Source organism: Equus przewalskii, chromosome 4 (assembly GCF_037783145.1).
Source record: "Equus przewalskii isolate Varuska chromosome 4, EquPr2, whole genome shotgun sequence".
NCBI lineage: Eukaryota > Metazoa > Chordata > Mammalia > Perissodactyla > Equidae > Equus > Equus przewalskii.
The window spans coordinates 7,804,204-7,828,362 of record NC_091834.1 but is presented as its reverse complement, the minus strand read 5'-3'; the positions used below and the strand labels follow the sequence as shown (position 1 = coordinate 7,828,362).

Below are 24,159 nucleotides of genomic sequence, written 5' to 3'. Positions count from 1 at the left end.
TCATTGGTCAGAAATGCACCCCATGCATGTCACTGGCAAGTGGAATGGGATTACCATAATTGGCAGACCAGTCAGGATTTAACCTGAGTTGATAAGTTTACCTTACCTTAGAGGTAGGTCCTGAACAAATCAGTATTCTGTTAGCAAAGACAAAGGAGGAATGGCTAATAAGTAAGAAAGCCATCATTCAATCACATTTTCCTGTGCTTACATCCTTAGGGGTCCATTTTTATTTTGTTTGACAGTTGGAAAAAAAAGAATTGATGACATATTTGAAGCTTAACTTCTTTGGCATTTTTTTGACCACCTTGCACATTTGACATTTGAAATTCCTTGGCTTCTTTGAAAAAACACCATCCTGATTCTCTTGCTTCTCTGACTGGATTTTCTCCCTGTGTAATTTCCTGAATCCAGATAATTTATAAGGAGTATCAGCTCTTTACATCTGCATTTCCTAGCTATTCTTTCAACCTCAAAAGTTTTCAGTGCCTTTTGGAATCAAGTGCCGTCTTTCTACTCTAGCCTCTACTGTTTTCTACAATCTGAACCTTTCATCCACTCAACTTTCACATAACATGCTCTGCCCACACTGTCTCTCCATCCAGAGACGTCCTTCTTCTTTCAAATCCTGCTATCCTTCAAAACCTCATCAGTTCCTCATCCGCCATGAGGTCTTCCCCGACCATCCCAGCCTACAGCACATTCCTGTAGTATTCATTGTCTGGGGCCACTCTTTCTGTGTGTAGGTCTCATCTCCCCACTCAGATAGACTACAGACTCTTAAACAGGAAGTGCATGTGTCTTGGTGTAACCCCAGCATGTTAGTCACTTACTGGGTGACCAGTAACTGGTTGAATGAGTGAACCACCTATGATTTTCACCACTTTATGGGGACATCTTTGCTTTTAACAGAGGATAGTGCTGACTTGGACAGCATTGAAGCAGTTGCTAACGAAGTATTGAAAATGGAAATGCCTAGCACCCCACAGCAGTTACAGAACCTGACAGAAGATATTCGTGAACGAGTTGAAAGCCTTTCTCAAGTAGAGGTTATTTTACAGCAAAGTGCTGCCGACATTGCCAGAGCTGAGATGTTGTTAGAAGAAGCTAAAAGAGCCAGGTATCTGAAGAGATTGTGGCGCTTGGGAGCTTATTTTGTGTATCTAGCATGGAGTAAAAAAGTATTTCTTGAACCAGTGAAACTTCTGAAAGTGACCTCTGTGTGTCTCTCTGGGTCACTCCAAGAAGGCTGTTCTTTCAAAGGGAAGTGCTTTTCTCATGTTCACATATATCGTCTCATTCTTTTACTCAGCAAAAGTGCAACAGACGTTAAAGTCACCGCAGACATGGTGAAGGAAGCTCTGGAAGAAGCGGAGAAGGCCCAGATTGCTGCAGAGAAGGCAATCAAGCAGGCGGATGAAGACATCCAAGGAACCCAGAACCTGCTGACTTCCGTAAGATCTATGACAATCATTATATATGTGGGAGAAAACACTCACATACACTCTTTTACCAGCAAGGTTTAAGTGCATTTGACAGTTATTTATAAAAATTCCTACAACTGAACATGAAAGGATTCCTCTAATTTAAATAAATGTGAACTACTCCTTAGCACAGATGCTAAAGTGTTTTCAAGGGAAAAAAAAGGACTCTGAAGACCCTAAAATATGAAGCCCCCTTTCATTTTAACCCCCGCAAACAGCCTAAGAAAGACAGTGTGTGTTGCTGTCTCCTGTTCTTTCAAGGAACTGCACAGACTCTACTCAGGAGTATGAAGTATAATGTTAATTTCAAAACCCAGTTTGAGAAAACTCGTGCTGTTTCAAAGCAACCTAGACGCATGGTTAAGACCAGTGTCTCAAGATTTATGAGGTGATCTTTCACAAAAATTTTACCAACGAAGGTCAAAATATCTGCTTCCAATGCCCAATTCCAGAGGAACCTAGTAGAGATCTTATAGCTACACAATCTGTTTTGTTCAGAATGCATGGAAAACAATGTTTTTTCTAGGCAAAATCCTCTTAATGGATGCCTTTAATATCTGGTAGTCTCGAAGAAAAGAATTTTTCACATGGATTTAGTGCTTTATTCTAAAAATCTTCTTCGCTCTTAAAAGTAATGCAAACATAATTCTATTTTAGTTGTTCATTTTTTCAAAAATCAGTTCTATAGGCAGATTTTTTCTTCCAATTTAGGAAAGTTCATTTGTTTTAAACAGTGGGTGAAGAAAATTGATGGCTCATGCAATCCCTACCCATCTTCTCAGAGTATACTTTGAAATTGGATGCTCCCGTTACTTGGCACTGTCAGCGTTCTCAGGCCAACAATCCCTAATGTTTAAAACCTAGGAGATGGTTTTTTCAACCTGCTTTTCCTACCATTAGTTGATGGAAACCTGTCTTCCCCTATTCTCCTGTTCTCAGTAAAACGAACCTGACAGTTCCTCAGCTACTTTTCCACCTTAAATTTTGAGCAGATATAAGTCCCCTTCTTCAGGCTCCTTGTTCGAGTTGAAAAAAATTTTGTTTTCCCATCAATGTTCTAATCCTTTAATTATTCTGAATTTTCTGTCTCTAAGTTTTTCAAGTTTCTCAGTGTGCTGCTGACATTTTAATGAACTTCATTTAGGTGACTTTTTAAAAAGTACTGTTTTGAAAAGCAAAATGGAAAACATTAATCAAATATAGGTGAGCTATTTGGCTTGAGGATGCAAGTGAATGGCGGTTTTGTTTTGCAGGGAGCCTTGGGGAGGAAGTGTTTTAGGTTAGCAGATAAGAAACAAAGAGACCCTCGTGTACCCTCTAGCTACACGACACTAATGAAGGCTTGTCAGAAACAGTCCACCCATTTAGAAATCAAACTACAAAGCTTATTTTCTAAGAAGTAAAACTGTTCTCTAAGAATTTTTTTTGTAAGTTAATTAATGGGTGAAACTTTAGGTCAAGAATCATTTGGTTTGAAATACTTACAGGTTTGAGCACACCTATACTGGCCTCTAGTTCAACCAGTTATTCAGAGTGAATTCTAGGGAGCAGACCCATCCTTGAAGATCATTTTTAAGAAAAATTAGGTGCTCAGGAAACTGGTTCTTCTGTCCTTGGGTCAGACTGCTTACTTTGGCTAGCCTTTCAAAATCAATGTTTATTGATTATACTTTGAAAAGAGGTCAAATGTGGCTCCTCACCAGTTGCCCAGATGAGATATTTTTCCCGTAAATACATGAGTATTTATAGCTTCCAGCTATAACTCTCTCAGACCATATGCCATCTCACAATCCTACAGTAACTTTTCAGAGTTTTAAAGAACATTCCTGAGCTCCATGTCTTCAGTAATTAGCTAAAAGCACTCAAATCAACTTTCTAGGTAGTTTCTGAAATGCCATAACCCCCACTACTAGAGTTTAACATTTAGAGTTGATAGAAAAAACTAAAGGCGGCTGGGAGTTATAATTTTCCCACCCACATTAATTTGGAAATTTATGTGGAAATGCCTCCTCTCACATCTGCTTATTTGTGAACATTGTTCAGCCAAAGTTTGCAGGTGTTCTTAAAATGCTTTCTCAACAAATGAGGCTGTCTGGGGGTGGTTCAGTAAGGAAAAATTCTACATGAATTTCAGCCTAGATCATCAGAAGTACCAAATGAATGAAAGTTAATATATGAGATGTAGCAAAGACTATTTAAAGTTGGGCACTTTACATAGGCTTTCTTGAAATTATATTTTCTTTTTAGTTTACTACTTCTGTTCTAGAGCAGAATGGCACAGCAGCCTTTTAAATCTTCCTCTGGAACTTCCTACCACTTCTAATTGACTGACATTGTACTTTTAGATCGAGTCTGAAACAGCAGCTTCTGAGGAAACCTTGTTCAACGCCTCCCAGCGCATCAGCGAGCTGGAGAGGAATGTGGAAGAACTTAAACGGAAGGCTGCCCAGAACTCTGGGGAGGCAGAATATATTGAAAAAGTTGTATATACCGTAAAACAAAGTGCAGATGATGTTAAGAAGGTAAGGAAATCTTTGTAACTTCACAGCTGTGTCGATGAAGGAGCAGCGAGTCTCCTCATTGCCTTCCTTGTAATTAATAAGAGACAAGCACCTAAAATGTTTCTTCATCAGAAACATCCCAAGTGACCTGTTTTGAAATAGCAGTCTTTAGAGACACAGCTGGAAGAGAATGGGAGTGGATATGAGAGTATCCAATAAGCATAACCTAGGCCCTCAAATCCAAACTTGGATAAGGGTTTGGGAAAATGAAATTAATTTAACTCAGGGGTGGAAGTCTTTTAAAGCAAGCATAGTGAGTTTGTATTTCTGTATTTCAATTAGGAAGATCTTTACGAAATACATTAATTACCTGGCCATTTGGGAAATCTTTAAAAACAGGGTAGAAAAAGCTTAGAGAGTTCCTAACAGAGAACAGCTAGGAGGGAACAAATCTCACCTCTTCCACACTCATTTTGAATCAACCACCTCGTGTTTTTCTCATTGGAGGGCACTGTATTTTGCAGAGAAAATCTCACACAACCCAAATTTTTCATCAGAAGCCAAGTAATCACTGAAACACATGTTCAATTTCTAACTTTGTGGGAAAACGTCTATCTCTAAAGAAACCTTTTTGAACTTTGGAGGCGAGTGTTGAAACTGTCCAATGAACAGTAAGGAGTTCCACACTGAAATTAACTCCAGATTTTTCCTGGAAGTTACTCTGGCTTTTAGGCATTACGGTAGGGTGATTCCCTACGCCTCTGTGTTAGGGCAGAGAACCAAACAAAAAGAAAAGTTCACTGCCACATCTGTCTTTTCCATTGTGGGTTGTAGTTCCTGCAATTCTGAGAGCATGTATCTCCCAAGTAGCCTTCTTACAGAGCATTTTGCATAAATATGACATCTGATTACAAAGAAGAGGGACAGAACCCCTTGACATGAAATTCCTGCAGCAATGGCTATTGTCTGAACAGTGTTTCTCAAAAGATTACTTGCAACCATCTTTCCAAACCCACACCAGTTTCTCCTCACCCATCCCACATACGCTACAATCTCGCCTTCCTTTGGTTAAATCTGCCTTTTCCCTCTGATTTCCTGATAGCAAGTCTCTACAAACCTTGAATTAGTCAAGATCCAGATGGTCCTCCTTCTATTTCTTCAAAATGAGCCTTTTTTGATGTGTAAATGTTTGGATCTCAGCACATCTACTTTTGAGAAAATCTCCTACCCCAACTCTCCATATAATTCTCCTTACAGCATGTCCATAGAAAAGTGCTAATGAGTAGAAGAGAAGGAGGGCTCAGCCCTAGAGCCCTGCTACAGTTCCAAAATGTCTTTGAAATATCATGTCGATATGGTATTTAATTCCACTGTTATTTACCACTGAATAGCTTGAAGCCTAAGTGCACTTCGTGGTGGGCCTTAATCCAGAATGCGTGCCGCGCCAGTTAATGTTTGTGATCCCAGCTCGCCCTGATTACACATCTGCTCTTGAATGTAATTACTGACAGTAACAGTATCACCTCTTTGTGTCTAAATATGGAACTGCAGACTCTGGATGGCGAACTTGATGAAAAGTATAAAAAAGTAGAAAATTTAATTGCCAAAAAAACCGAAGAGTCAGCTGATGCCAGAAGGAAAGCTGAAATGCTACAAAATGAAGCAAAAACACTTTTGGCTCAAGCAAACAGCAAGCTGCAACTCCTGAAAGGTACGTCTTTTCACTTAGGCTCAGGCTTTAGTAAAGTATTTGAAAATGAAGACATCCATAGAGTTTATTTAAAAGGTGGAAATCTATTCACTTTATCTTAGGCACTTGAAGCCTTATAGGCAAAGAGGATCAGTATTAGGTTTTGCAATGATCGTATAAACTGCTCAGACTTTTTCCTTTCATCTCCCACAGATTTAGAAAGAAAATATGAGGACAATCAAAAATATTTAGAAGATAAAGCTCAAGAATTAGTAAGATTGGAAGGAGAGGTCCGCTCACTCCTAAAGGATATAAGCCAGAAAGTCGCTGTGTATAGCACCTGCCTGTAACAAAGGAGGACGGGCTGGAAGTGTCAGACGGCTGAAGTGACCAAAGTCAAATAGCTACATTTTAAAAACTGACATAATGATCTTCAAAATAAAACTCATTACCTATTTAATGTTTTTAAGCGCCACATTTTGTATGGAGTTCAATAAAGTACAGTGCTTTTGTATAAATATATATTTAGTATAATTCTTAATTCACTGTTACTTTTACTGATTGAGTGTTCGTGAATCCCTTTAACAAAGAATGTGACTTTCACTGTAAAGATGGTTTTATAAACAAGTTGACTGCCTCCATGGAGACCCTCATTTCTGTTATGTCTATAAACAAGCTATTACTTATCTGTTTGCTAGGTCAGTATCTTCCACAAATCCACCCCCAGCATCACGGCGCAGCGGGATTCCCAGGTGGAGGTTATGGGGAACGACACCCTGAGCTACCTTCACCATTTCAGTGGCTGCTTAGTTGCTCCAACCTCCAAAACTCCCATAAGTATTCCTTGCTCTAGAGGAAAGAGAACAAAAAGCAGTAATTTTTAGAAAATCAGGAGGGTGAGTTGTAGCTTTTAAGTGTTACCACCTAGAATAGGGCCAGGGTTTACAGACAATGCTTCTGCCAATTGAGCGGTGCTTCTCAACATACAGAATGATGCTGTAATTTCTCAGCTTTTATATTATATTTTATTTGATTTCACAAAGTAAAGATTCTCTGCTAGGATGTCTAGGTAAGGCCAAAACAATCATATAACAATCACTTATTCCACAGGATAAAGAAAATAGCTGGAATACAATTGAAACCTGTGTCAACTTTCTAGCCAAGCTAGCTCGTAACAGGCCAGGCCCTAAGTGGTCTCTTCACACATTGTTCTCAGAGCGGCCATTCTGTCTACCAGTTAACAACCACCCACACACCCAACACAGCTGCACTTGAAGCTGAGCCTGCACAAAAGTTATGTAAACAGCTGTAATTTAAACAATACGGCAATTTCCCTCTGGTTAAAGGCAATTATTTGTCACTTGTATTTAGGTTGGAATCCTAATAACTAGCAAAGTGGTCAGACCTCATCAACTACTAGAGCAACTAAGTCTTATTTTCCTTAATTATAAATATTTTACTTAAAATAGTAGAAAAGCTTTGCTTCTCCCTATTCCTTTTCAGCTAAAGAGCTCACTTTGAAATTACTAGTTTTAATTTTAATTAGCTCAATGAACTGGACAACGAAGCCCCATCCTTCCCAAGCCAAGAAAATATTGAGAACTTAGTAAATAACAGTAAGTGAACATTTTTTATACCCAGGACTTCCTTCTCACCCAGATATATTTGCATCCTCTTACTGAATGGGAACCCTTAAAGTTGGATTTAACTATTATTTTGTGTCTCTCGATAGCTAGGATTTGATATTAAATTATTCCTCACTATTCCCTAGTTAGAAACTTTTTGCCTAGAGTAGGAGACATGTTTGAGGTTTAAATAAACCAGCACTTCACATAATATTGGGATTTCAGATTTTAAAAAGATGCAGAGTTTGTGTCCAACAATGGCAAAGTAGAACATACCAGACCAAGCCCCCTGCTGTAACGACGACAAACTCTGAACAAAATCTATTTTAAAAGTAAAGGCACTGGAGACAAGCAGGCAGGAGGTAGAGGGGAGCTGACAAGAAAGAACGGCACTTGGTGAAACTCCCACTTTTGACAGCTTTTCACTTGAGGGGGAGGTCCCGGTAAGTGGCAACCTAGGCAGAAGCCAAGTTTTACTGGTTAAGGAATTGGAGGACAGTTTGGGTCAACCACAGCAACTGAAATGTGGGGGGGAACCCCTGAAAAGAGAGAGCCACAGAGGAGAGGGCCCCCAAATTCTGCAAATACTTTGCCAAAACTCTGGTAGACCCATGAACTACGCACGCATGGGGCAGACTTCAGGCAGCCCAGGTAAAGCTAAAACAACTGAGCAGAGATTCAGCTGCTGCTCCCCACAAAGACGGTAAGAGGTTGGAGTTCAGCCAAGTTAACTGCCTACTAAAATAAATTCAGTATTTTTCAGAGGTATGTAACAGAATCCAGAGTCTTTACAACGTATCATTCATAATGACCATAATACAATCCAAGACCACTGGACATATGAAGAAAAAGGAAAATGTGACCCAATACAATGCAATTAAAACCTGAAGACTACTGAACATTTTCCTTTTAGCTATGATCAAGTGATGGTATCTTACTCCATACAGCTTTCTGCTGATAAATTATATTCTCCACACTTTTCTTATGACTATAACCTTTAAATTGCAATCAAGTGAATATCTAGTTTGCATGTTTCCAGTACTTTAAGATAGTTTACTTTCCTCTGTAGAAATTTATGCTATCCCAAACTTGAGAACTACTAAATGAATCTGAAAGGATTCTTAAACTCAGTTACAATATGCAAAAGCCTATTTAGCATTTAATACTTGGTTATTTGTTTCAAGAAATGGCCCTTTTAAATACTTATCAATAAACACAATTTTACAGCACTCTTTAAAGAAACAGTCATTTACCCAGCCATGGATACACTGGAAATCCCTGTAAGAAAAGACAGCAGATTAAAGATTCCTTTACACTGTTTCTCCAAAAGTAACTGCTAAACACTCAGTCAGTATCACTAAAACAGACCAAAGGGTAACGGCCCTTTACATGCCTTAATGCTGTCCTACAAAGTGGAAAAAACAGACATCCAGGACACTCAGAGCAATAATAGTAATGACTAAGAATATACACTAGAGGTAGTCATAAAAGAACTAGGACCATCTTGACACCCACTCAGAATAACCACTAAATGAACATTTAAGACATTTATTTCTGTATCTTCATTCCCCACTGTAATACATTTGAGTCTCCATTTAATATTTGAACATTAGAGACATACTTCCTTAATTTAGCTAACTGTGTAACTATACTTCAGACTGTACACCTCAATGGAACCTTAATAACCTAAACACGTAAATTCTACCTCTCAACTGCAAGAATTTGGGGATTAAATAAAACGTGTGAGAGACCATCACTTTTTATTTACATCAGTCTATACACATTTTAATCTTATTCTAATGACTGACTCTGTTTCCAACATGAAAACCAAGTTTAAAATAACTTGATCATCTTGCTTCAAACACAGCTGTTCACATACCATACTCAGTTCCTTCCGTGTAAATAGCCAACTTTACCATATCAGAAGTAAAAGCTATGTAACACAAATTCAGTGAAGGTGATCCTTCATAAAGAACATGAAAATAAGAGTTGAAGAAAATTTTCCAAGATGCTACTATAAGTAGCTTTTTTCTGCAATATTAATGCACTGAAAGAAAATATTAACTTTATTTAAAATACAGATATGAGATTATTCCATTCTGTCCAAACCTATTAAATACCTTCCAAAAGTTTCATAATTCAGTCCTAGAAATTCTTGGAGCCGTGAGCATTTCCTGTCCAGAAATGTGACCTCTACAAAAGCTCCCAGGAAATTTCAGAAAAAAATATATCATCTTCTAATTTAAAAGTTGATTGATTTGCCAAATGATGCAGCCAGGTTTGCTTCTCTAAAAGCTTCTGATAAGGTCTGCAGGGAAGAAATTTTTAAAATTAAAAAGCAAGAATTCATGGGTCAGAAGAAAATTTAGGTAGTCATTAATTCTGTACGTTGTTAACAATTACCGGATGCGCGTGACAGACTCTAGCTATATCTTCACAGGATGCTCCATATTCCAATGCAAGAGCAGCTTCATTTACCATTTCACCAGCACCCTTTAAAATAATAAGCCAAAAAGTAATTTTGTTTCCATAGCAAAAAGAACTACCTGCTAACAGGATAGATCAGTTGTTAGAGCAGTTAAATAACTGCCTCCAGTCAAGAAAAGTTTAACAGAAAAGGTGGCACAGAAGAGCTCAGGATCCAGAGCCAGATGGCCTGGATTCAAATCCTACCACCACTTACCTCAACCACTTACTCTGTGTGCTTCGTTCCATTTATCACCTCAAAAATGGGAATAGCAACACCTACCTCACAGAGTTGTAAAAATTAAAGTTAACGCATGTATTTAGGAAAAATTACAAAGTAAGCATTCAGATGTTCTATGATCATTGTTATACCATCTACGTAAGATACCTAGGGAGTGGGCATCCGTCAGATTCAGTGGTAGGAAAGGCTTCTCTTAGAAGGTAACATTTTGAGCTGAGACCTGAATAATAAGGAGCCAGTCATGCAAAGATCTGGAGCCAGAGCATTCTAGGTAAAGGCCACCACCAGCATGAAGGCTCTAAAATAGGAACAAATTTGGCCTGTTATGAAATTGAGAGAAGGCCCAGGAGGCAGGGAATTAATGAGCAAAAGGGAAGAGTGGAAAAGATGAGGTAAAAAGTAGGCAGGAGCAGATTTAGTGGGGCCTTGTATGTTAACAGTCTGAAGTTGAAAAGGACCACTGGAGAGCTGTAAGCAGGCCCATGGCCTGTGCATGTTTTAAAAGGATAACCTTAGTTGCACGTGGAAGGTAGACGATATGGTAGGGAAGATTTTCCAAGTGCTGTCAGTATCTTGCTAGAAATGGCACACAAAAAGGTCATACTGAAACTTTAGCTGGTAAAAAATAACCTCAGAACGTAAATACCAGGTGGTTTTAAATTAATCTACTAAATAGCAATGCTTTCCAGAAATCCTAATGGGATTTCTGGTTTTCAATACTCACTGGTCCCAGAATATGTGCTCCCAATACTCTGTCCGTCGATTTCTGCCCAAGAATCTTCACCATGCCATCTGTGTCAGCATTTGTCTTAGCTCTGCTGTTAGCAGCAAAAGGGAATTTCCCAACCTTGTACTCAATACCCTGTGAGAGACAGAAAACGAGAAGCTACATAAACTCTGAAAAAGTTCGCTCCCATTGGTGAAATCATCTACATTTGTTCAGAAAATAAATCCCAAGAAGGCAATTCTTCACAGAGCATATTGAAGGAAAGACCAAAAGGCTTGTTAATGAAATATATTTTGGGTACAAACACAAGCAAATGCAAGTATTGGTTCATGTGGGTATATTTAAAAGCCCAATATAAAAGCTGTGGAATTACTAGTTTTTGAATATAGACAAGTGAATATCTCCTTTATGATACTAAAAAAGGAAGAAAAAATAAACTATAATATTCCACATAGTTATTAGAATGCATTAATACAGTAATATAATGATTCTCAGCTACCAGTATCATTAATTCAATTCACACACTGGAATAAAACTACCCCCATTCAGGATTACCTCTTCTTTCAACTGCTCTTCGGATTTGCCAACCCAAGCAACTTCAGGGTGTGTGTAAATCACCGACGGTACACAATTGTAGTCAATGTGCACAGCACCACCAGCCATTCCTTCAACACAGATAATGCCTTCATCCTCTGCTTTGTGAGCCAGCATTGGACCAGCAACCACATCACCAATAGCATAGATACTACCAGAGAGACCAAAAGAAACAGTGAACTTCTGAAATCAGATACTCATTTTCAGTTATGCCATGGTAACAAAAAGGTAAGTTTCTAGTTATTAAGTCACCAAAAAATGTATCAAATACAGTTCTTCAAGTATCTGTGAATTTGGTTTCTAGCCTTTATGTAATGAAAAAATTATTTTCGCTTTTACATATTATATGTTTACCCTTCTTTTCCAAAGCCAATGCATTTTTTAAGCATGACAAAAGTCTTATTTTGAAAATAGTGTTTGAAATTTTTAAATATTGAAAATGCAGATAATGAGCCAACTTACTTTGGAATTTTAGTTTGGAATCTGGTATTGATTGGAATTCTACCTCGAGGATCTAGTTCAATTCCAAGCTCTTCTAGTCCCAAATTCTGAGTAAAGGGTCGTCGGCCAATGCAAACCAAGAGTACATCACAAGTGATAACTTCAGCTTTACCACCAGAAGCAGCTTCAATACTAGAAAATGAATAGTATAACTGTTACATACATCTACATAAATAGCTGGTAGACTTGGAAATTTAAGACCAGACATTTCTCAGGTGTTGATGACACTTCTAACAGTGTACGTTCACTTTATTATAAATATAACAAACTTAAGGGTCAGGCAATGAAGAAATGCACATATCCTCCAGAGGTCTATCATTAAAACCTCACAAAGACAGGCAGTATAACACGGGTTAAGAACACAAGTCTTACAGTCAGAAAGATCCAAGTTCAAGCAGTGGCTCTGCCACTCACTAACTGTGTGACCTCAGGCAAGTTATTTCACCAAGTCACATAAATATTTAATAAATAGAGAGCCAGGCACATAGGAAGCAATCTAATTAGTATTATTATTATGATTTCCCCATATATGTCTAAAAATATTGAATTAATTTTACTGAATGCTGGGAGTTTAAGTTTTTCTGAATGTATACTATAAAAAAGTAACTTACAATGAGAACAATGGATTAATATTTCTAGCATCAACTTAATCATGAATTTCAAAGGACTGATTTAATAAGCAATATGGAGATATACTAAGCAATGAAATGGTCTTAAATTATAAAAAATCTGATTCTGAAAACTGAGTGTTTTTCTTAAACACACAGACAAGGATTTCATATCGAAAACAAGCAGTACACTTACGAAACATCAATTTTTCCATCTGACTTCTTGGTAGCACCAGTAACTTTTGTATTCAATTTAAATTTAAATCCTTGTTTTTGAAGGATGCGTTGAAAGTTTTTAGATATCTCCATATCAATTCCAACTCCACCAACATGACCCAAAAACTCAACTGCTGTCACATCTGCACCAAGTCTTTGCCAAACTGAACCCTGCAAATAAAAATCATAAAAATAAAAGTTTCTACAGCAAATGTTTACTGAATCATCTTAAACAGTTTATTGTAAGATTTTCTTTTGTTAATATGTCCCGATTAGAAGCTCTGAGGTTTAAAACTAACACAGTGGCAACTACGTATACCTTTACGTTTTTATTGACCCATTCATTGCTCCAACAGTTACTGAGCAGCTACACTATACTATATGCTAGGCACCATTTCAGGTGTTAGGCAGACATCAGTGAACTGCCCTCGAGGACCTTATATTCTGGTAGGGAGACAGACAAATAAGTAAAATTCATGCAGAGGAGAGTAAAATGCTATGAGGAAAAAAAAGCAGGAAGTAGAACCCGGACTCCGGAAAGGAAAAGAAGCGCAATTTTAAATAGTGTGTTTGGGGGGAGTCCTCACTAGGAGTGACGTTTGCAGAGACTTGAACAAAGAGCGGGAATGAACTATGCAGGTAACTGGTTCAGGAAGAAGAGACACCAAGTGGGAAGGAAGGTCCTGAGGGAGAAGAAGTAGCCTCTTATTACTACTAATTACTGACGTTTGCAAAACAGTAAACTGGCTTCATATGTTTATTTCCTCAATAGAGAAATGTTGCTTTTTCATTCAAATTATAATTTAAACTCAATGCTCATTTTTTATTTTAACAATTATAACTTCTGAATACTTACATGTGAAACTGGCAAAATGAACATAATTTTACAGCATTACATAAAATATGAAAACCTATGAATGGATATCCTTTGTGAGAATTTATATTAGAATCATCTAGTAACTTATAATTCACCATAAGACTTTACTTTTCCAATTAAATTAGGTTTGTACATTCATTTACAAAATTTCATGAGTTTTTCTGGTGAGAGCTGAATTAACTAGAGGCAATACAATGACACTAAAAATCCAGTAACAAGCATACATAAAATTAACTCAAAATGGATCATGGAGCTAAACGTAAAAACCAAGACTATAAAACTTCTGGAAGTCGACACAGGAGAGGATCTTTGTGGCCGTGAGTTAGGCAAAGATTTCTTAGCTACAACACCGAAAGCACAATCCATAAAAGAAAGAAAAAGATAAATTAGACTTCATCAAAATTAAAAACTTCTCCTCTTCAAAATATACTCAGAGCACAAAAAGATAAGCCACAGACAAGGAAAAGTTATTTGCAAAACATCTATATGATAAAGATTTATATCCAAATTACATAAAGAACTCTCAAAACTCATTAACAAAACAAACAAACCCAATAAAAAACACAAAATATTTAAACAGGCACTTCACCAAAGAAGATATAAAGATGGCAAATAAACACATAAAAAGATACCCAAGATTACAAGCCACCAGAGAAATGCAAATTAAAACCACAAGCAGATACTACCACACACCCATTAGAATGGCTCAAATCAAAACATCCAGTATTAAAGTAATGGTGAGGAAGTGGAGCAACTGAAATCTACATTGCTAGTGGGACTGTAAAATGGTGTGGCCACTTTGGAAAACAAAGTTTCTCGAAAGGTTAAACACAGAATTACCATTTGACCCAACAACTGCACTCCTAGCTATATACTCAAGAGAAATGATAACAGATGTCCACACAAAAACTTGTACACAAATGTTCATAGAAGCATTATCCATAATAGTCTCAAATCGAAACAACCCAAGTATCCACCAACTGTTGAATGGATAAACAGAATGTGTTACAGCCACAGAAGGGACTACTACTTGGCCATAAAGAGAAATGAAGTGTACGTGAACCTTGAGAACATCATGCTAAGTGAAGAAGCCAAACACAAAATGCCACATATTGTATGACTCCGTTTATATGAAATGTCCAGACTAGAAAATCCACAGACACAGAAAGTAGATTAGTGGAGTCCAGAGGCTGGGAGAAGGGAGGAATGCAGAGTGACTGCTAATGGGCACGGAGTTCCCTTTTGAGGTGACAAAAATGTTCTGGATATTGGTGACAGCTGCACAATTCTGTGAATATACTAAAAATCATTGAAATGTATACTTTAAATGGGTGAACCATATGATATGTGAATTATATCTTAATAAAGGTAATAAAAAAATCCCAAACACTCCTCTGAACCTAAATCAGAATAGTAAGAAATAGTAAGAGTGTGGAAATGAAAAACCATCTTGATGTCTATAATTTGAAGTGGAGAACGACGAGCATAGCTAGACAAGTGCCCTACTTTTAGGAATACTATCACAAAACCCTTAAAGATAGGAAAACTCCAATAATATCTACTATTTACCTAGAGCTTATTGGAGGCCAAGCACTGTGCTAAGTGTTTTAAATGTATTACCTTATTAAATCGCAATAATAACCCTGTAAGGCAATTATTCTTATCCCCATTTTATCATGAATCAACTAGTTCACAGAGGCTCATTAATGTAACAAGGGCATAAAGTCATTAAGAGGCAGAGCTGAAATTCAAATTTAATCTATCTGATTCCAAAACCTATGTTCTTTAAATGAAGAAGGAAGGTAAACTAAAAAGTAGTCACATGAATAATCTTTATGAGAAAGTAAAGAGATATGTATAACTACACAATAAATTCTCTAAGTTTCAACTTTTAAAAAGACATGAAAACTAACTCAATATAGTAACAGACACCTAAAACATTGTGTCAAGAAGTTTGAAATGACCCAAGCCTTATAAAAAATCTAAAAGGCCAGCCCAGTGGCGGAGTGGTAAAGTTTGTGTGCTCCATGTTGGTGGCCCAGGGTTTGCAGGTTCAGATCCTGGGCACTGACCTACACACCACTCAACAAGCCACGCTGTAGCAGAATCTCACACACAAAATAGAGGAAGACTGCCACAGACATTAGCTCAGGGCCAATCTTCCTCACACACACACACACAAAAGTGCTGAGATGGAAGAGAGAGAATTATTGCCTGGGGATATTATTATACTGACCAACAAAACAAAGTAAACCTGTTATTCCTTTTTTCTTGTTTTATCCACCTATGAGAATAATTTTCAAAGTGGACTAAATAGAAGAAATATCATTAAGCAAGAAGCGAAGCCCAAAATAAGAGCAACCAGTCATTTTTGATGTGTTAACTTCCCAATCAAACAAATTAGATCATTAACTTTGATAACAGAAACATTGTCAGTGAACTCTGAGAACTTAATTAGCATAAGAGAACTGTCAAAAGGTGGCAGACAGGCAAATATTGCCTAAATTTAAAAAAAAAGATTCTAGAAAAGAATAGATTCTAAAATGTGGAGCAGAGGTCAACCACTACTAAATACTAGAAGAGATGAGTCAACAGCTGCTTTGATAGTTAGCAGATGCTACCACAAAAAACAAGTCGTGTAAATGACTTATTTTCTGAAGGTTTTTCTGGACTGGTTAACGTAGCATATTTTGCTATTAGCAAGGTGTTCAAAAAAAGAAAATTTCATGATAGCCTCGTAGATGTGATGGATCAATGGGGAATCAAATATGTTTGTAACTGGTTAAACATTACAGTGTCAGATAGCTTTCAATACTTTGTACTGACAACCTGAATGACATCAGGGAAGGTTTGATTGACCAAGTTAGATAACATCAGATGATGGACCACATGCCTTAGTTAACATCCTTCCCAAATTTATGAATTACACAAAGCAAGAAAAAAGGAGTTAAGTATAAGAATGACAGAATCAAGACAGAGAAATATACTGGAATAACAGGTACAAGTGAACAAGATGAAATTAAAGCAAAGATAAAAGTTCAAAGTCCTTCATTTAGGTTTAAAAAATCAGAAATTCCTCAAGCAAAAGATGTGAGGTTGTCACCTGACAACAAGCTCGATGATACCTTTAAAAAAACAAACCACTAAACTGATCTTAAAGGATTACATTAAAAGAAGTACACCTATCAAAAAAAGTTCTCTCCAAAATCCAGAATATTATGTTTAATTTCGAACATCATTTACAAGTGATCCTGCAGACTAGACTGGATCAAAAGGATGATGACAAAATAAGTGATGTGGATCTATGAAACCTAAGAAAGAAGCATTAAGAAAAGCAATGGAAGAGAGGAGGCAGAGCAAATGGCAGGGTGAGCTGACCCAGGATTCTCTCCCCTCCAAAATACAATCAAAGAAATAGAAAAACTGAATTTCAACCAATGACCCCTAATGTCAAGACCATCAGAGACCTACAGAGCAAGAAGACAGAGGACGGAGAGGCTGTAGCCGGCCTCAGAGGAACTGGAACAGGGTAGGAGAGAACTTCGCTCCCTCCGCTAGAGAGTGGGATGGCTGCCGCGGGTGAGGGAAGGAGCAGGGGAGGGGCCGCGCAACCGGGGGGTCGTCCAGGACTCCTGCCACCGGTGCAGTGGAAACCCGCTGATGAGGGAAAGCTTCCGTGTGCAGGGACCCCATCAAGCCACGCCCCCGGGAGACCAGAGAACGAGAGCTGAGCCGAATCCAGATCGGTGGGCGAGAGAAACTGCCCCTCCCACCCCTACCCGCGCTGGGTGCTGCCATGTTGGCTGAACGCAGAGGGCTCAGAATGCACAGCTCTCAACCCCCATCTAGTGGCGACAGGCTGTAACTGCAACCGAATTCTACCACCATGCGAAAAAACCACTCCTCTACCATTCAGCAATTTATAAAAGCTCCAGACCAGAAGGAAAACAATAAAAACACAGAATGAAGTCCTGAGGACTTGGAAATAGGTGAACTAAGTGAAAATGAGATCAGAGTAGCTATCATCAAAAAACTCAATGAGGTAGAGGGAAAGACAGAGAAACAAGTCAATGAGTTCTGGAGTTACATCACAAAAGAAATTGAAACTATAAAGAAGAATCAAACAGAAATACTAGAGATGAAAAATACAATGGACCAGATAAAACAGAATACGGATTCCCTGAATAACCATGTAGACACCATAGAGGAGCAAATTAGCATAATCGAAGATAGACAGGCTGAATGGCTCCAGAGGAAGAAAGAGAACTAAGGATTAAAAAGAATGAGGGAAATATCAGAGAAATAGCAGATTCAATGAGGAGAAAGAATTTAAGAATCACTGGAATTCCTGAGAACGTGGAAAAGGAAAATGGAGCAGAAAGTGTGCTTAATGAAATTACAGAAGAGAACTTCCCAAATCTAGGGATTAAGGGAGAAATGCGTGTGGAGGAAGATTTCAGATCTCCTAGATTTGTAAATGTAAAAAGACCTACTGCAAGGCATATAGTAGTAAAAATGGCAAAAATGAAAAACAACGAAAGAATACTTAGGGCAGCAAGACAGAAGAAAATAACCTACAAAGGAACTCCTATCAGACTGTCAGGGGATTTCTCTACAGAAACCTTACAAGCTAGGAGAGAATGGAGTGACATATTCAAAACTTTAAAAGATAAAAATCTTCAGCCAAGAATACTCTATCCAGCAAGACTATCCTTCAGATATGAGTGAGAAATTAAATCTTTTCCAGACAAACAAAAGTTAAGGGAATTTGTAACCAAAAGTCCTCCACTACAAGAAATCCTCAAGAAGGCTCTCATACCTGAAAAAAGAAAAAAGGGAGAAAGGGTCACAAACCACACACTAGGGAGACAGACAGATAGAACCAGAATAGGATAGCAAATATTCGACTACACCATTAGGATAAAGGTAAGGAAACTACCAAAGCAAAGATGATCTTATCACTCTAACTACAAGCTCATAACACGAGTTGGAATAAGAAATGAAAATAATAATTTAGGAGGGGAAGAGCAAAGGGACTAAATCAGTCTAGGCCAAGTAAGTAAGAGACCACCAGAGAACAGACTATATTATTCATGAGATTCTAAACACAAACTTCAGGGTAGCCACTAAACTAAAAAACAGAACAGAGCCACAAAACATAAATAAGGAAAAATCTATGAAACCCAGCATAAGAAATTGCAGTATTCAATGGGTAGGCTAAAGCACACAGGACGAGAAACAAAGGTAATGCAGGAAATCCAGACAACAAGCGACAGATTGTCAGCATTAAGTCCACATGCATCAATAATCACCCTCAATGTAAACAGATCGAACTCTCCAATAAAAAGACACAGAGTGGCAAAATGGATTGAAGAAGAAGATCCAACAATTCGTTGCCTCCAGGAAACACACCTCAGCCCCAAGGACAAACACAGACTCAGGGTGAAGGGGTGGAGGACAATACTTCAAGCAAATAGCAAGGACAAAAAGGCAGGTGTTGCAATTCTCATATCAGACCAAGTGGATTTCAAAATAAGACAGGTAAAGAGAGACACAGAGGGACAATATATAATGATCAAAGGGACACTTCATCAAGAAGAGATAACGCTTATAAATATCTATGCACCCAACACAGGAGCACCAAGGTTCATAAAGCAACTATTAACAGACCTAAAGGAAGATGTTAAAAACAACACAATAATAGTAGGGGACCTCAACACCCCAATCACATCAATGGACAGATCATCCAGACAGAAAATCAACAAGGAAATAGTGGAGCTGAATGAAAAACTAAAACAATTGGACTTAATAGACATATATAGATCACTTCATCCTAAAACAGCAGAATACACATTCTTCTCAAGTGCACATGGAACAGTCTCAAGGATAGACCATATGTTGGGAAATAAGGCAAGCCTCTACAAATTTAAAAAAAATGAAATAATAACAAGCATCTTCTCCAATCATAATGCTATAAGGCTAGAAATTAATTACAAGAAAAAAGCAGAGAAAGTCACAAAGATGTGGAGACTAAACAATACACTACTGAACAAGCAATGGATCACTGAAGAAATTAAAGAAATCAAAAAATACCTGGAAACAAATGAAAATGATAACATGCCATACCAACTCATATGGGATACACCAAAAGCTGTATTTAGAGGAAAATTTACTGCAATACGGGCACATCTTAATAAACAAGAAAAATCCCAAATAAGCAATCTTAAACTACACCTAACTGAACTAGAGAAAGAAGAACCAATAAAGCCCAAAGTCAGCAGAAGAAGAGAAATAATAAAAATCAGAGCAGAAATAAATACTATTGAAACGAAAAAGGCGGTAGACAGGATCAATGAAACAAAGAGCTGGTTCTTTGATAAGATAAATAAAATTGACAAACCCCTAGCCAGACTTACAAAGAAAAAAAGGGAGAAAGCTCAAATAAACAAAATCAGAAATGAAAGACGAGAAATAACAACAGACTCTGCAGAAATACAATGGATTATAAGAGAATACTACGAAAAATTATATGCCAACAAAATGGATAACCTAGAGGAAATGGATAAATTCTTGGACTCCTACAATCTCCCACAGCTCACTCAGGAAAAGCAGACAATTTGAATACACCAATCACAAGGAAAGAGATTGAAACAGCAATCAAAAACATCCCAAAGAATAAAACCCCAGGACCAGATGGCTTTCCTGGGGAATTCTACCAAACTTTCAGAGAGGATTTAATACCTATCCTTTTCAAGCTATTCCAAAAAATTAGGGAGAATGGAACACTTCCTAATACATTCTACGAGGCCACCATCACGCTGATACCAAAGCCTGACAAAGACACCACGAAAAAAGAGAACTACAGGCCAATATCACTGATGAACACAGATGCAAAATTCTAAACAAAATTTTCACCAGAATTCAGCAAATCTACACCAGAATTCAGCAATTCATCAAAAGGATCATACATCATGATCAAGTGGGATTCATACCAGAGACAGAGGGATGGTTGAACATCCGCAAATCAATCAACGTGATACACCACATCAACAAACTGAGGAATAAAAACCACATGATCATCTCAATAGATGCAGAGAAAGCATTTGACAAGATCCAACAGCCATTTATGATAAAAACTCTGAACAAAATGGGCATAGAAGGGAACTACCTCAACATAATAAAGGCCATATATGACAAACCCACAGCCAAAGTCATACTCAATGGGCAAAAACTGAGCGCCATGCCCCTGAAAACAGGAATGAGACAAGGATGCCCTCTATCACCACTCTTATTTAACATAGTACTGGAGGTCCTGGCCAGAGCAATCAGGCAAGAAAAAGGAATAAAAGGAATCCAAATAGGGAGGGAAGCAGTGAAACTCTCGCTGTTTGCAGATGACATGATCTTATACATAGAAAACCCCAAAGAATCCATTGGAAAACTCTTAGAAGTAATCAACAACTACAGCAAAGTTGCAGGGTATAAAATCAATTTGCATAAATCAGTAGCATTTCTATATTCTAATAACAAACCAACAGAAAAAGAACTCAAGAACACAATACCATTCACAATCAGAACAAAAAGAATAAAATACCTCAGGGTGAATTTAACTAAGGAAGTGAAGGACCTATACCATGAAAATTACAAGGCCTTTCTGAGAGAACTGGATGAGAATTGGATAAGGAGATGGAAAGACATTCCATGCACATGGATTGGAAGAATAAACATAGTTAAAATGTCCGTTCTACCTACAGCAATCTACAGAGTCAACGCCATCCCAATCAGAATCCCAATGACATTCTTTACAGAATTAGAACATAAAATCCTAAAATTCATATGGGGCAACAAAAGACCCCAAATTGCTAAAGCAATCCTGAGAAAAAAGAACAAAATGGGAGGTATCACAATCCCTGACTTCAAAACATACTACAAAGCTACAGTAATCAAAACACCATGGTACTGGTACAAAAACAGGTGCACAGATGAATGGAACAGAATTGAAAGCCCAGAAATAAAACCACACATCTATGGACAGCTTATCTTCGACAAAGGAGCTGAGGGCATACAATGGAGAAAAGAAAGTCTTTTCAACAAATGGTGCTGGGAAAACTGGAAAGCCATATGTAAAAGAATGAAAATTGACCATTCTTTCTCACCATTCACCAAAATAAACTCAAAATGGATCAAAGACCTAAAGGTGAGACCTGAAACTATAAGGCTTCTAGAAGAAAACGTAGGCAGTACACTCTTTGACATCAGTATTAAAAGGATCTTTTCGGACACCATGTCTTCTCAGACAAGGGAAACAATAGAAGAATAAACAAATGGGCCTTCATCAGACTAAAGAGCTTCTTCAAGGCAAATGAAAACAGGATTGAAACAAAAAAACAACCCACTAACTGGGAAAAAATATTTGCAAGTCATATATCTGACAAAGGCTTAATATCCATAATATATAAAGAACTCTTGCAACTCAACAACAAAACATCAAACAACCCAATCAAAAAGTGGGCTGGAGACATGAACAGACATTTCTCCAAAGAAGATATACGGATGGCCAATAGGCACATGAAAAGATGTTCATCATCGCTGATCATCAGGGAAATGCAAATCAAAACTACACTAAGATATCACCTTACACCCAGTGGAATGACAAAAATATCTAAAACTAATAGTAACAAATGTTGGAGAGGTTGTGGAGAAAAAGGAACCCTCATACACTGCTGGTGGGAATGCAAACTGGTGCAGCCACTATGGAAAACAGTACGGAGATTCCTCAAAAAATTAAAAATAGAACTACCATACGACCCAGCTATTCCATTACTGGGTATCTATCCAAAGAGCTTGAAGTCAGCAATTCCAAAAGTCCTATGCACCCCAATGTTTACTGCAGCATTATTTACAATAGCTAAGACATGGAAGCAACCTAAGTGCCCATCAACAGATGAATGGATAAAGAAGATGTGGTATATCTATACAATGGAATACTACTCAGCTGTAAAACAGAACAAAATCATTCCATTTACAATAACATGGATGGACCTTGAGGGAATTATGTTAAGTGAAATAAGCAAGTTAGAGAAGGACAATCTCTGTATGACTCCACTCATATGAGGAATTTAGAAATGTAGACAAAGAGAACAGATTAGTGGCTACCAGGGGAAAGATGGGGTGAGGGGTGGGCACAAACAGTGAAGTGGTGCACCTACAACACGACTGACAAACAATAATGTACAACTGAAATTTCACAAGATCGTAACATATCATTAACTCAATTAAAAAAAAAAAGCAATGGAGATCAAATATGAATAAAACTCAGTCTCTGCTTTCAAGGAGCTTATGGTCCTGTAGAAAAGACAGACATAAACAAATAAATCCAAGCTACTGTTATTAGTATATGGTAGAAAGATATAGATACCCTATACTAAGGACTCAAGGAAAGACGAGCTTTCATAGAAGAAAGAAATCTTCACTAAAAAGGTAACTTCTAAACTAACTTTTGAAAGATATTGATTATATCAACAATGTTCATTGAGCAATAATAAAAGCTATTACGTGAGTACGTATCACATACCAGACACTATGCTTGAAGAGTTTGGATTTATTTTAACGGCTATAGTACGTCACTGAAGTGTTTTTAACAGGGAAAGGACATGATTACATCCGGGTTATAGAAAGATCACTGCAGCCACTCTGGGGAGAAGAGACTAGAAAAAGATGAAAGAAGCTAGAGACACCTAGGGCAAAACGTGATGCTGGCCTGAACGGGGATCTAAGTAGATGCATGAAAAGAGGAGGATATATGCATGAGCCATCTATCAGGTAGTATCACATTAGGACCCAGTGACTGACGCAATATAGGGCAGGAAGCATGAGAGAAGGCATGCGCAATTCCCAAACTCTTGCTTAGGCCTCTAGATGGATGGCAAAACCATTCACTGACATGGGAGATGTTAGAAAAGGAACAGGTTTGGTTTTGTTTGTTTGGGGGTGGAAGAGGGAGGGGGGGGAAGGGAAAGGCTAAGTTATACATTCGGTGAATTGGGCATCTGGGAGACCTATACGGAGAGACGCTGGCAGGCATTCAGATAAGAGTCCAGAGGCAAGGAGAGAGGATTAGGCTGCAAGTATTTATGAGTCCTTCAGTAACTGGGATGGAAGTGAAGAGAATATTCTGTGGAAAGACAAAAAGGGTCTGGGATAGAACCCTGAGACAGAAGCTAGCATAACACTAACAATTAAAGGGAAAGCTGAGGAAGAGGAACCTGCAGAGAGGATAGAGAAGTGAGCCCAAAGGGTAGATGGAAAACCAACAGAATATGGAATCAGAGAAGCTAGGGAAAGAGTTTCAAAGGCAAGAAACTCAGTAACGCTGATTGCTACCAATTAAAACAGTGAAGAAAACAGTGACTGGACTGAGCAATAGATCCATTCGTGTGCTGGCAAGAGCAACTGGATGGCAAAGAAGCCATGGAGCGAGGAGTGGGAGTTGATGAAACAGAGCATGGACAACCCTTTCAAGAATTTGTGTGTGTGTGTGTGTGTGTGAGGAAGATTGGCCCCGAGCTAACATCTGTGACAATCTTCCTCTAATTTGTATGTGAGATTCTGCTGCAGCGTGGCTTGATG

General features: G+C 38.0%; 2 protein-coding genes across 2 annotated transcripts in view; one reads left to right on the top strand and one right to left on the bottom strand.

The window, feature by feature from the left end:
• The window catches only part of LAMB1 (laminin subunit beta 1), a 69,935-nt gene extending 63,738 nt beyond the window's left edge, over positions 1 to 6,197 (top strand). The window contains exons 30-34 of the mRNA XM_070615371.1: positions 913 to 1,120; positions 1,313 to 1,454; positions 3,830 to 4,006; positions 5,537 to 5,696; positions 5,889 to 6,197. Of these exons, the coding sequence (XP_070471472.1) occupies positions 913 to 1,120; positions 1,313 to 1,454; positions 3,830 to 4,006; positions 5,537 to 5,696; positions 5,889 to 6,025 (824 nt within the window). The 3' untranslated portion in view covers positions 6,026 to 6,197. The remainder of the gene's footprint in view (positions 1 to 912; positions 1,121 to 1,312; positions 1,455 to 3,829; positions 4,007 to 5,536; positions 5,697 to 5,888) is intronic.
• A 480-nt stretch (positions 6,198 to 6,677) lies between these two features.
• DLD (dihydrolipoamide dehydrogenase) overlaps positions 6,678 to 24,159 on the bottom strand; it is a 29,966-nt gene continuing 12,484 nt past the window's right edge. The window contains exons 9-14 of the mRNA XM_070615372.1: positions 12,634 to 12,824; positions 11,791 to 11,961; positions 11,290 to 11,479; positions 10,732 to 10,869; positions 9,704 to 9,793; positions 6,678 to 9,608 (exon numbers count right to left, since the gene is read on the bottom strand). Of these exons, the coding sequence (XP_070471473.1) occupies positions 9,543 to 9,608; positions 9,704 to 9,793; positions 10,732 to 10,869; positions 11,290 to 11,479; positions 11,791 to 11,961; positions 12,634 to 12,824 (846 nt within the window). The 3' untranslated portion in view covers positions 6,678 to 9,542. The remainder of the gene's footprint in view (positions 9,609 to 9,703; positions 9,794 to 10,731; positions 10,870 to 11,289; positions 11,480 to 11,790; positions 11,962 to 12,633; positions 12,825 to 24,159) is intronic.